The sequence below is a fragment of the Nomascus leucogenys genome, chromosome 10 (genome assembly GCF_006542625.1).
Source record: "Nomascus leucogenys isolate Asia chromosome 10, Asia_NLE_v1, whole genome shotgun sequence".
NCBI classification, from domain to species: Eukaryota; Metazoa; Chordata; class Mammalia; order Primates; family Hylobatidae; genus Nomascus; species Nomascus leucogenys.
In genome coordinates this window covers 55,868,963-55,882,519 of record NC_044390.1, presented here as the reverse complement: position 1 = coordinate 55,882,519, position 13,557 = coordinate 55,868,963, and the positions used below count along the sequence as shown (strand labels likewise).

Genomic DNA, 13,557 nt, shown 5'->3' with positions numbered 1-13,557 from the left:
ACGCCCACCCCTCTGCCTCCCCTGAGTAGGGCTCACTCACCAGGAAGACAGGCACAGTCATAAGTGAGGTCACCACTCTGCCTGCAGGTGCCCCCGTTACGGCATGGCGAGGGCGCACAGGGCACCGCGGGGTTCTCACATAGCAGCCCCGTGTAGCCAGCTGGACACTGGCAGCGGAAGGAGCCAGGCGTGTTGAGGCAGGTGCCACCATGGCGGCAGGGCTCACCCACCCGGCACTCGTCCACGTCGCTTCGGCAGCTGCGGCCCTGGTAGCCAGGTGGGCAGGAGCAGAGGAAGCGTCCATCGGGCCCCACTGAGCAGCGGGCACCGTGGGCACAAGGGCTGCTGAGGCAAGGATCTGGCAGGGAGCAGTCAGGGCCTGGAGGGACCGGGACAGGGTGAGTTTAGGACTGACCACACCCCCACCTGCCTCCCCTCCAGACTCTTCCCCTCTCACCTCGGAAGCCACGGGGGCACCGGCATGAGAATCGGGCGGTGCCAGCCACCACTGAACTCTGGCAGACACCACGGCCAGCACAGGGGCCTGAGTGACAGGGGTCCTCCAGCTGACACCGCTCACCCACCCAGCCGGGCGGGCACCTGTGGGCAGAGATGGCTTGGTCGGGCAGCACAGGGCAGGATGGCCCCAGACACAAAGATACACACAAGACAGGCGAGAAACACACAGGGAAACAGAGCACCAAACACACATTTGCTGGGTGCGGTGGCTCAAGCCTGTAATCCCAGAACTTTGGGAGGCTGCGGCGGGCAGATCACTTGGGGTCAGGAGTTCAAGACCAGCCTAGCCAACATGGTGTAACCCCATCTCTACTAAAAGTACAAAACTTTGCTGGGCATAGTGGTGCATGCCTGGTCCCAGCTACTCAAGAGGCTGAGGCAGGAGAATCGCTTGAACTCGGGAGGTGGAGGTTGCAGTGAGCCAAGATCGCGCCACTGCACTCCAGCCTGGGTGACAGAGTGAGACTCGGTCTCAAAAAAACAAAACAAAACAAAACACACATTCATTCATGCAACAAATATTTACTGAGTACCTACTATGTCCTGAGCAATACAAATACAGCAACAAACACAATGAAAGGGGTCCCTACCCCTCTAGATCCTTGCCACCAGGTCCAGGCAAGGAGAACATATACAAATAACAATTTAATATACAATATGCTGGCAGGGGGTGTTGAAAGCCATCAGAACCATGAAGGATGTAGTCAGTTGGGTGGCGGTCCCTGAAAAGATGACGTCCATGTCCCAGAACCTGTGACTAGGACCTTATTTTTTTTTAAATGGCTCTTTCCAGATGTATTTTTTTTTTTAAGAGACAGAGTCTTGCTCTGTCACCCAGGCTGGAGTGCAGTGGCACGATCTTGGCTCACTGCAACCTCCACCTTCCGGGGTTCAAGCAATTCTTCGTCTCAGCCTCCTGAGTAGCTGGGAGTACAGGCACACCGCACCACGCCTGGCTATGTAGATGTAATTAAATGAGAGATGTCAAGATGAGATTATTCTGAATTATCCACCTGGGCCCTAAATTCAGTGACAAGTGTTCATACAAGAGAAAGACTCACAACTGTAATCCCAACACTTTGGGAGGTCAAGAAAGGATAATCGTTTCAAGCCAGAAGTTCAAGATCAGCCTGAGCAACATAGGGAGACCTTTTTTCCACAAAAAAAAAAAAAATTTAAAAATTATAACCGGGCATGGTGGCAGGAGCCTGTAATCCCAGCTAGTCTGGAGGCTGAGGCAGGAGAATCGCTTGAACCCGGGAGGCGGAGGTTGCAATGAGCCGAAATTGCGCCACTGCCCTCCAGCCTGGTTGACAGAGGGAGACTCCATCTCAAAAAAACAAAAACAAAAACAAACAAACAGAAAAAACCAGGCTGGGCACAGTGGCTCACACCTGTAATCCCAGCACTCTGGGAGACTAAGGCAGGCGGATCACGAGTTCAGGAGTTCAAGACCAGCCTGGCCAATATGGTGAAACCTTGTCGCTACCAAAAATACAAAAATTAGCCGGGCGTGGTGGTGCATGCGTGTAGTCCCCGCTACTCAGGAGGCTGAGACAGAAGAATCGCTTGAACCTGGGAGGCGGAGGTTGCAGTAAGCTGAGATCGTGCCACTGCACTCCAGCCTGGGTGACAGACAGAGACTCCATCTAACAAATAAAAATAAAAGATTAGCTGGCCGCGGTGGCTCACACCTGTAGTCCTAGCTTCTTGGGAGGCTGAGGTGGGAGGATTGCTTCAGCCTGGGAGTTGAAGGCTGCAGTGAACTGAGATTGCACCACTGCACTCCAGCCTGGGTGACAGAGCAAGACTCTGTCTCAAAAAAACAGAGAGGCAGCCAAAAGGAGATTTGGGTGGGAGAAGGAAGAGAAGGAGACAGAGACAGGGACTTGAGTGAGACAGCCACTAGCTGAGAAATGTCTGGAGCCACCGGAAGCTGCAAGAGTCAGTTCTCCCTTGGGTCCCCATGGAGAGGCTCAGCCCTGCTGATACCTTGATTTCAGACTTCCAATCTCCAGAACTTCAAGAGAATAAATTACTATTGTTCAAGCTACCCAGTTTGTAATTTGTTAGAGCAGCCATAGGAAGCTAAAGCACAGGGTTAAGGGGGAAAGAATGATGGGGTCGAGGAGGTGGAATTCTATTTTCACAGACATATGAAGGTAAGGAGGGGGCCATGGGGATTTCTGGGGAACAGCATTCCAGGCAGAGGGAACAGCAAATGAAAAGTCTCAGACCCATGTCCAGGCGCGGCGGCTCACACCTGTAATCCCAACACTTTGGGAGACCGAGGCAGGTGGATCACCTGACATCAAGAATTCGAGACCAGCCTGACCAACATGAAGAAACCCCGTCTCTACTAAAAACACAAAAAATCAGCCAGGTGTGGTGGCGCATGCCTGTAATCCCAGCTACTCTGGAGGCTGAGGCAGGAAAATCGCTTGAACCCAGGAGGTAGAGGTTGCAGTGAGCCGAGATCGAGCCACTGCACTCCAGCCTGGGCAACAAGAGCGAAACTCGATCTCAAAAAAAAAAAAGGAAAAAAAGAAAAGCCTCAGACCCCAGGACACAACCACCCAGGCACACACAGACAGGCCCAGAAACCACAGCTACACACACAGAAGGACACACCAATTGGACACCATGGCCTGGCCAACACTCAAGATACCAACCCACAGCATCCCACGCGGAAATGAGCAACTCTCTCACAGGGACAGACAGCAGGGCTCCCACAAACCCTCAAGTCCCTTCCCTGGGACTTATATAGCCTCCTACGAAGGGATGGGAGGGTGGAGGGTTGGGGTACTGACACCACTGTTGGTACCCTCATCTTGGGGGGGTGGTCCTTCAACCTGCAGCCCCCTCCCCAAGCCCACCAAGGAGTGTGAGGAATTGGAACTGGGAGGGGTTGGTCTTAAGACTGGAAATCTCCAAGGGGCACTAGCGGGGTCAGAGGGAGGGGCTTAGAGAACCCAGAGAATCCAAGCTCCGCCCCCCGACGCTGCCAACCCTCACCCCCCTCTACCTCCCCCGCCCCTGGCGCGGTTGTCCTCCCTCCGGCTCGTCCCAGACGCCTGAGACTGAACTCAACAAGCGGCTGACTCAGTCCTTAGCGTCACCCGCAAGATCCCCCCCACCCCGGCCCCCAGCGAAACAGGTCGGGGCACGGCCGAGCAAGCAGGGGTGCGAGTGGCGTTGGAAGGAGAGGGCACAGCTCCCGCCCCCTCCTCCAAGGCCCGCAGGGCGACCACTGCGGCCGCGACCGCGCGTCGGGAGGGGGCGCGCTGCGCTGGGCGCGGAGGATAGCCGGTCCCACCGCCAGGCAGGGCGCGACCCGCGCGGGCCCCCTCCCGACGCCCCGGGCGGGTTCCCACGCTCTGCGTCCCGCGCCCCCGCCGACCGGTCGGGCCGGTTCCAGCCCCAGCCCGCACCCCGCCCCACGGCCTAAGCTTTGGGGGAGACGGAGGGGGGAGCGCAGACCTAGTTAGGGGGGGCACGGCGGGTGAGGCGAGGACTAGGAGATGGGGACGAGGTCTATGGAAACGTCTGCGGCCGGTGGGGGGGTCTTGGGGGATCCATGGGTGGGGTGACAGCTTGGGGCATCCGTGAAAGGACTTGAGTATTTGAGACCATGAAAGAGACTCGTGGAGGGTGGAGGGCGTGTAGGGAGTGGTTCCCACAGCCCAGCTCGGAGGACTGAGCCCGCTCCACTCCGGGCGATCCGGGCGATCCGGGCTCCAGGCGCCGCGCGCGCCGGTGATTCACCTGTCGAAGGGCGGGGCAGCCGCGGGCGCATTCACCTGTCGGCAGTATTCCAGGCGCGGAGGTCCACTGCGCAGGCGCCCCGCCCCACCGCTCGCCCTCCCAGGTATGTGGCTCCAGGTAAGGTCACACTTTTCCCCATCCCGCCCCACCTTCGCAGATCCCCCCAGCCCCAGGAAACCCTCGCAGTCAGGCTCAGCCCTCCACAAAGGTGAGCCCGAGTGGGAGATCCAGCCAAAATAAATGTAGGTGTAACTTCAAAGCGGCTCTTCTTGGTCTAAAATCACCCCAGACCCACCCAGCTTGGGCCTGACCCAGCACTTGGCACACATGATGCTGAATAAATGAATACATTAATGAGTCAATTAATGGCTACTGCGTGAACTGCTGTTATTAACGATAGCATGAAAGGAGCCAAGCATTTCCTCATAACCTTGAGAGACTTCTCCTTAGAGCACCTGTTTCCTGCCTCCCTACCATTACTATTTATAATAATGCCTACGTTAAGCACATACTATATTCTGAGCACTTAATGTATGTTGAGTGCATACAGGAGTTATTATTGCCCTATTTTCCAGATGCAAAAACTGAGGCTCAAAAAGCTTGAATGTTCAAGGTGTCCCAGACCCCAGAATTCAAACTGAGCTCTTTCTGTCTCTGCTCAGCTCCTTCCCAGCCTCTGTTCTGCTCCCGGCAACCCCTTGCCTTTCCTTGTGATATCTAACAACTAAATTGTTAAGTCCCTTCACAGTCGCCAGAGTGAAGCAGTCCCTATTTCACAGGTGCAATGATGATCAGAGAGGGAAAGTGACTAACCCAAAGTCACACTGCAAGTAAGTGGCAGCGGGGGACTGTATTATAGGCCTCCTGTGTCCCCCACCACTAAATGTTGAGAGATGGGAGGGGTGTGGAGGGTGTGAGCCACTGCCATTGGTCCCTGATAGTTTGTTGATTGAATAATACCAGCCTCATGGGGGGCTTTACGTGTGACCTCAGGTGGCCAAGAACTGTGAAGCTGGGATTACTGGGCCCATTTTGCAGACCATGACACTGAGACGTAAAGAGTTTAATTCCTAGCCCGTCAGCAACATGATGTGGGACTTGAACCCATGCCAGGAAAAGTGCAGAGCCCCAGCTCAGTTTCCACTGGGGAAACACGAGAGGCTGCCCAAGCCACACACATGTAGGAAGTGGTAGAGACATCCATGGTGAACACAGAGGCAGAGGGAGAAGACAAATCGCCCCCCTCCCCGCCCCCACACACAGGGCCCACTGGTGGCTCTGAGCCAGGCACTCACAGGCAGGCAACCTCCCGGGAGGGCAGCTGGGTGCAACGACCTCCATTTGCACACGGGCTTCCGTCCAGGCAAGGGGGGGCTGTGTGGGGGTGAAGGAAAGTGGAGGATCAGCCAGGTGCCCAGGAACCCCAGGCCCCAAGTGACAAACCCCCTCCCTCCCTCAACCAGGCAACAGCTGCATGGGGCTGGGGGCATCTCTGCGGGTGCAGGGAGTCCCCCCATCCACAGTTCCCACGCCCCCCACCCCCCGCCCCAGCCCCAGCTGTTGAGGCTGCAGCTGTCCCTGCCAGCTCAAGCCCTGGGAACCACAAAGCAGGGGCGGGCAGGAGGAGGGGCTGTCTTGTGCCAGATGTGGGGGCTCGGGAAGCTGCCAGAGCTAAGATGTGCAGAATGGGGTGTGCTGAGACAGGAAGTAAGGGTGCTGAGTGTTACAGGGAGGTCTGGGGCTTCATGCCCAGGTTAGGGGGTAATAGAAGGGGAAGGGGCAGGGGGTCCTAGGGCCACGGGTCTTCCTTTCCCTGATGGGCATCTACTCCAGCCAGGCAGGCGTGCGTGGTGCTCTTGGGAGAGGGACCAAGGCATGTACCCACGAGTGAGCACAGCATCTCCAGAAGCAGCCAGCGATGGGCGTTGCTGGAATAGGGCGTGTGTTGAAGGGAGGGGCAACTGGCACAAGGCATGTGCTGCCCTGTCCAACATCGCCGTCCCTAAGGGCTGTGTCCCTCTAGGGTGTGGCATAGTCTAACTGTCCTGCCAGAAGAGTCCAGGGTGTGGCTGGGTCTGAGCTAGTGGAGAACTGTGTGCATGCGATCAGGTGTGGGGACACAGTGCGTGTGTCCATGCGTGCTCTTGTCAGAGAGAGGGTGATGGAGAGAGGAAGGAAGATCGAGAAAAACACAAAGACACATAAGAATGAACTAGAAGCAGACAGACCAGGAGAAGACAGAGAAGGACAGAAAGAAATAGAAAGCGGCCAGGCGCGGTGGCTCAGGCCTGTAATCCCAACACTTTGGGAGGCCAAGGCAGGTGGATCACCTGAGGTCAGGAGTTCGAAACCAGCCTGGCCAACATAGTGAAACCCAGTCTGTACTAAAAATACAAAAATTAGCTGGGCATGGTGGCAGGTGCCTGTAACCCTAGCTACTCAGGAGGCTGAGGCAGGAGAACCGCTTGAACCCAGGAGCCGGAGGTTCCAGTGAGCTGAGATCACGCCATCGCACTCCATCCTGGGCAACAAGAGCCAAACTCCCTCTCAAAAAAAAAAAAAACAAATAAATTAGCTGGGTGTGGTGGTGCACGCCTGTAGTCCCAGCTACTCGGGAGGCTGAGGCAGGAGAATCGCTTGAACCCAGGAGGCAGAGGTTGCAGTGAGCCGAGATTGCGCCACTGCACTCCAGCCTGGTGACAGAGTGAGACTCTGTCTCAAAAAAAAAAAAAAGGGGGTGGGGGGAGAGAGAAGGACAGAAAGAAATAGAAAACAAGAGGGTGAGTTACAGAATCTGTCGAGCTGAACCTGAGCATGGGCCTACATGGTATATGCCCCTTCCTCACAGGACAAGCCGATTGGACACTATCACCCATACCAGGACCTGTGGGTGTTCGTGAACTCACACTGTGGGTCCCATAACATGGGCTATGGGCCACGCTGAGCTGTAGGCAATGTGAGCCACATGTGTGTGCGTGCATGGGCCTGTGTGTCAGTCTGTATGTGGATTTGGGCATGCATCTATTGTGTCCCAGTGCAGCTACATGTGAGTCTATCTGTACATGCATGTCAGCGTGGGTGTACCCGTGTGTGTATGAGCTGCACACCCGTAGGGGAATGCACAGATGTGTGTGCTGTCTGTATGCAGGTTGTGTCTGTTGTGCGTCTGTGTATGTGAACCGTGTAAATGGGTGTACAGCTGTGTGTTGGCGCAACCTGTGTGTGCACCGGTGTGTCTGTGTATGGGTTGGCTGTGTCTGTCCATCTGCATGTGTGAGCTGGGTGTAAGCATGTCCTTGAATCTTCATCTATGTGCTGTCTGAGTGTGTGCAGGCAGTGTGTGTGCCACACCTGTGTGATCATATTTGTGTGTGCATGTATGTCAATGTGTGAGCTGTGTGCGTGCAGCTGGGTGTGTCTTTCCTGAGCCAGGTGTGCATGTCTGCGAGTGTGCTGTGTGTGTGCAGGTTTGCATCTCTGTTACGTGACCTGGAGCTGTGTGCCAGCGAGTGTGTCACAGACCATGTGTGTGCGCCGCTGGTCCGGCGGAGGCGGCGGCTCCTGCCTGGTCCTGCCCCGTCCGGGCCCTAGGGCTGGGCTGGGGAGGCCGTTTACTCCAGAAACCCCCACCTCGCCCAGCGCCAAGCCCCACAGTGGCGTCTGGGACCCCTGGCCAGGGGCCTTGGCCCGCGCCCCTCCCCCGCCCACCAGGCCTCCCGTAGCGGTGAGGGGGGTGCCCCCGCAGCCCCCTCCCCGGCCCAGCCGCGGGTCCCGCTTTGTCTGGCAAAGAAAGCGCGAGGCCGGCCGGGGGGAGGGGGTGTCTAGACGGCGCGGCCATTGTCCCGAGCGGGGGAGGGGAGGGAGGAGAAGAGGAGGGGCGGGGGGCCCCTGGCCGGCTGGGGAGGGGCTCTGGCCGCGGGGAGGGGGCGCTGGAGCCGAAAGGGAGCACGTGGGCCCTCGCCCCTTCCCCTCCCCGCGCAGGGGCGGGGTCCCAGGGCCTCCGGGTCCCCGCGGCCAGAGGAGGGAGCGGGGCTGCGGGCGGGGGAGGGGGCACGCGCGCCGCCGAGGCTCCGGCTCCGAATCCGGCTCCGGGTCTTGCTGCGCGCCGGCCTGGGAAGTTTTCTCCGAGTTCAGAGCTCCCAGAACTTCGCGCCCCCTCCCCACCCCCCGCCTGGCCCGGCCCGCCCGGGGTGTCGGGGGCGGGGTGGGGGGGCTTTTGTGCGAGAGGTCCCCGGCCTAGAAGTACCTGGGCCCCCAATCATAACCTACCTAGGACTCCAGGCGTGAGTTGGGTGGGGACGAGTCCCGAACTCTGTACGCCCCCCCCACCTCGAGTCCCTGATCCCCGCACCTCGAGCTCCCAGTCTGGGACTCCTGGGTCCCTTCATCTTCAGCTCTGATCGCTCAAGGGTCCCTGTTCCTTGGGCCTCTGGGGTCCTCCCCATTCGGAATCTCTGGGTCCTCCAGGACTGGCATGAAGCCCGGGGCTCCTGCGCCCCTTCCCCGACCCTGGTTCTTGCCTCCCATGAACCCCCCCAGCCCCGGCCTTGGGGGTTCTTGCACTCCCCCTCTGCCGCCTTCGTCCCATCCACCAGGTCCCGGCCCCTCACCTGCAGCCCCCGGCCCCGCTAGCAGCAGCAGCAGGGGCAGCGCCCGCACGGGTGGCGGTGGCGGTGGCGGCGACATCGGGCGACGGCGGCGGCGGCGGCCACGGGCCCCCGGCCCCATGGCGGCCGGCCGCGACCCTCCCCTCCTCCCTCCTTCCCTGGGCTCCGGGCGCGTCCCGGGCCAGCCTCCGCGCCGCCAACTTCGCCGAAGTGAGGCGGCCGGGCCGCCCCACCCCCAGCCCTCGAAGGCTCGCCCCGCCCCGGGGCCGGCCCAGCGCGCCCCCGCCCCCCGCCCGGCCTCCCGGGGTCCCTGCCCACCCTCCACCCGCACAGCCTGGGACGCGCGGACCCTCGGAAACCCAGGCTGAGCATGCAGTGAGACGCAGGCAGAACCCGGAGTGGCGGGCACACCCAACCTCGTGAACGCCCACGCACCCCATCCCCATCCCCCAGTACACACCCAGAGCCGGACACCTCTGGAGCCGGGACAAAAAACACAGCCTCCGAGAAACCCTGGAAACTGAGGCCAGTCACGTCCTGAGGAGGCTCATGGACCCACAGCCACGGACGCACAAATGCAAGCCCATGCACCAAGCTTCCCCAGGACTCTGATCTAAAACACTCACAAACCTAAAAGTCGGACAGGCGCGGTGGCTCCAGCCTGTAATCCCAGCACTTTGAGAGGCAGAGGTGGATGGATCACTTGAGGTCAAGAGTTGGAGACCAGCCTGGCCAACATGGTGAAACCCTGACTCTACTGAAAATACAAAAATTAGCTGAGCCTGGTGGCGCACGCCTGTAGTCCCAGCTATTCGAGAGCCTGAGGCAGGAAAATCGCTTCAACCCAGGAGGCTGAGGTTGCAGTTAGCCGAAATCGTGCCACTGCACTCCAGCCTGGGCAACAGAGCAAGACCCTGGCTCAAACAAAACAAACAAACAACCGCTAAAACTCACTCAGCCAGGCCAGGAGCCTAGGACTACATTTGCAGCCTCAGACCTCAGGCACCTACTAGGAGTCACATGCATGTGTGTGTGTTCACACATGCACACACACCCTTCTTACTCAGCCCTCCCAGAAAGCAACCCACTTCATCTGTGACTCTCAAAGGGTCACTCCAGCCCCCTAGTCCCACCCCCATGCCCCACACAGCTTTGGGCCTCAGCCTATCTGGCTCAATTTGATTAATTCTCCTTTCTTTTTTTTTGAGACAGGGTGTCGCTCTGTCACCCAGGCTGGAGTGCAGTGGCCCTGTCTTGGCTCACTGCAAGTTCTACCTCCCGCGTTCAAGCGATTCTCCTGCCTCAGCCCCCACCCCCCCCAATCTGCCAAGTAGCTGGGATTAGAGGTGTGCGCCACCATACCTGGCTGATTTTTTCTGTTTTGTTTGTTTGTTTGTTTGTTTGTTTTTGAGATGGAGTCTCGCTCTGTTGCCCAGGCTGAAGTGCAGTGGCGTGATCTCCGCTCACTGCAAGTTCTGCCTCCTGGGTTCACACCATTCTCCTGCCTCAGCCTCCCGAGTAGCTGGGACTTACAGGCACCTGCCACCACGCCCGGCTAATTTTTTTTTTTTTTTTGTATTTTTAGTAGAGATGGGGTTTCACCGTGTCAGCCAAGATGGTCTCGATCTCCTGACCTCATGATCCACCTGCCTCAGCCTCCCAAAGTGTTGGGATTACAGGCGTGAGCCACTGCGCCCAGCTTCTATTTTTTTAGTAGAGACTGGGTTTTGCCATGTTGGCCAGGCTGGTCTCAAACTCCTGACTTCAAGTGATCCGCCTGCCTCAGCCTCCCAAAGTGCTGGGATTACAGGTGTGAGCCACCACGCGCAGCCTTGATCAATTGCCTTTTCCCAAATCAGTCATGCTGCACAGGCTTCCTGCAGCTCCCTCTGTTCCTGTGGAAAGAATGGGGACCCTGAGAGGCCTGGAGCCCAGCCCTGCAGGAACTTCCAGTCTGGGGAAGAAAAAGCTAGACGCACACACACCCAGTGTGGAGGGCTCAGGGCTGGGCCAGAGAAAGGCATGGAATCTGGGAAGGGCCTGGGGTACACGGGTGGTGGGTGAGGACTTTGCCTGGGAGGGTTATTTATTTGTTCATTCATGTATTCAACAAGTATGGCTAAGGCTCCAGCCCTATATCACGCTCTGTTCTATGGACTGGGGGTGCACCCTGGAGGGAGTCCAAGAGGAGGTCCAGTGGGGCTCGGCCCTGAAAGGTGAGCTGGAGGGAAGTCATCCCAGCAGAGGGACTGGCCCATGCCAAGAGGAAGGGGCAGAGTTGGAAGGGAACGTGTACAGGCCAGAGGTTAAGAGGAGAAAGGAGCCATGCTTACTCCTTGGTATCTGGCTTGGTGATGAGGATGCTGGAAGAAGGAATGGGTTGGGCGGAGGAGAGGTGCTGGGTTTGAGGGGGTCACCTACAAGGCAGGTAGGGCTGAGCATGGGAGAACCATTCTGGTAGGAGATAGTCACATGGGTATCCCAGAAATCTTCAGACAATTTTTTTTTTTTGAGACAAAGTCTCCTGTCACCCAGACTGGAGTGCAGTGGCACGTGATCTCGGCTCACTGCAACCTCTGCCTCCCAGGTTCAATTGATTCTTCTGCCTCAGCCTCCCAAGTAGCTGGGATTACAGGCACACACCACCATGCCTGGCTTTGTATTTTTAGTAGAGACAGGGTTTCACCATGTTGGCCAGGCTAGTCTCAAACTCCTGAACTCAGGTGATCTACCCTCCTCTGCCTCCCAAAGTGCTGGGATTACAGGCACGAGCCACCACGCCCGGCCAATTTTTTTTTTTTTTTTAGATGGAGTTTTGCTCTTGTTGCCCAGGCTGGAGTACAATGGCGCAATCTTGGCTCACCACAACCTCTGCCTCCTGGGTTCAAGCGATTCTCCTGCCTCAGCTTCCCGAGTAACTGGAATTACAGGCATGTGCCACCATGACTGGCTGATTTTGTATTTTTAGTAGAGACAGAGTTTCTCCATGTTGGTCAGGCTGGTCTCGAACTCCCGACCTCAGGTGATCTGCCTGCCTCAGCCTCCCAAAGTGCTGGATTACAGGCATGAGCCACCACTTCCGGACTTTTTTTTTTAAGACCAGTCTCACTCTGTGCCCAGCTGGAGTGCAGGTGCCATCTCGCTCACACAACCCCATCCTGAGTTCAGCGATCTCCTGCCCCCCCCCCCCCCCCCCCAGTAGGAACTACAGCCCCACCCCATGCCCGCTAATTTTTGTTTTTGTAGAACAGGTTTCACCATGTGGCAGGCTGGTCTCGAACTTCTGACCTCAAGTGATCTACCCACCTCAGCCTCCCAAAGTGCTGGAATTACAGGCATGAGCCACCATGCCTGGTCACAGTTTTTTTAACTTTTTATTTGAAAATAATTTAAGCCAGGCACGGTGGCTCACACCTGTAATCCCAGCTCTCAGGGAGGCAAGAGGCGGGAGGATAGCTTGAGCCCAGGAGTTCGAGACCTGCCTGGGCAATATAGCGAGACCCCGTTCTCCACAAAAAGGAAAAAAAAAAAAAGACGACAATAATTTAAAGCACACAAAGTTGCATGCCGGGCATGGTGGCTCATGTCTGTAATCCCAGCACTTTGGGAGGCTGAGGCAGGAGGATCGTTTGAGGCCAGGAGTTCAAAATCAGTCTGGGCAACATAGCAAGACCTCCATCTCTATAAAAAATTAAAAGAAAATTAAGAGGGTGTAGTGGTGAGCACCTGTAGTCCCAGCTACTTGGGAGGCTGAAGTGGGAGGATCACTTGAGCCTGGATGTCACTGCACTTCAGCCTGGGCAACAGAGCAAGAACCCACTTCAAAACAAAAACAAACAACTGAGAGTTACAGAATAGCATGAACAACTTGTATAAGCCCTTTGTCCAGATTCACCAACCACCCACATTTTGCCACATTTGACATATATGTGTACATATACGTTATACACATATGCATATATGCATTTTTTGGCTAAATGATTTGAGAGTAAGTTGTAGATACGATGTTCCTTTGCCTTCAAATACTTTGCTGTGTGTTTCCTGAGAACAAGGGCACCCTCTTACATAAACGTACTACAGTTTTTGCCCCAGTCTGTATTCAAAGTTTGCTAGTTGCCCAAATAATATCCTTTATTGGGCCAGGTACAGTGGCTAACACCTGTAATCCCGACACTTTGAGAGGCCAAGGAGGGAGGATTGGTTGAGGCCAAGAGTTCAAGGCTAGCCTGGGCAACATAGCAAGACCGCTGACTCTACAAAACTAGAAAAAATTAGCAGTGTATGGTGGTGTGTACCTGTAGTCCTAGCTACTCAGGAGGCTGAGGTGAGAGTGTTGCTTGAGCCCAGGAGGTTGAGGCTGCCGTGAGCTGTGATCATCCTACTCCACTCTAGTCTGGATAACAGAGCAAGACCCTGTGGGGGAAAAAAAAAATTAGTGGCCGGGCGCGGTGGCTCACACCTGTAATTCCAGCACTTTGGGAGGCTGAGGCCGGCAGATCACCTGAGGTCAGGAGTTCAAGACCAGCCTGGCCAACATGGTGAAACCCCTTTTCTACTAAAAATACAAAAAGTAACTGGGCGTGGTGGCGAGTGCCTGTAATCCCAGCTACTCGGGAGGCTGAGGCACGAGAATCACTTGAACCCAGGAGGCGGAGGTTGCAGTGAG

At 56.7% G+C, this 13,557-nt stretch overlaps 1 protein-coding gene across 1 annotated transcript in view; it reads right to left on the bottom strand.

Moving 5' to 3' along the window:
• Window positions 1-9,096, bottom strand: part of NOTCH3 (notch receptor 3) — a 40,617-nt gene extending 31,521 nt beyond the window's left edge. Inside the window, exons 1-4 of the mRNA XM_030820578.1 lie at window positions 8,895-9,096; window positions 5,580-5,658; window positions 458-600; window positions 41-379 (exon numbers count right to left, since the gene is read on the bottom strand). Coding sequence (XP_030676438.1) covers window positions 41-379; window positions 458-600; window positions 5,580-5,658; window positions 8,895-9,012 — 679 coding nt within the window. The 5' untranslated portion in view covers window positions 9,013-9,096. The remainder of the gene's footprint in view (window positions 1-40; window positions 380-457; window positions 601-5,579; window positions 5,659-8,894) is intronic.
• Between the last annotated feature and the right edge of the window lie 4,461 nt (window positions 9,097-13,557).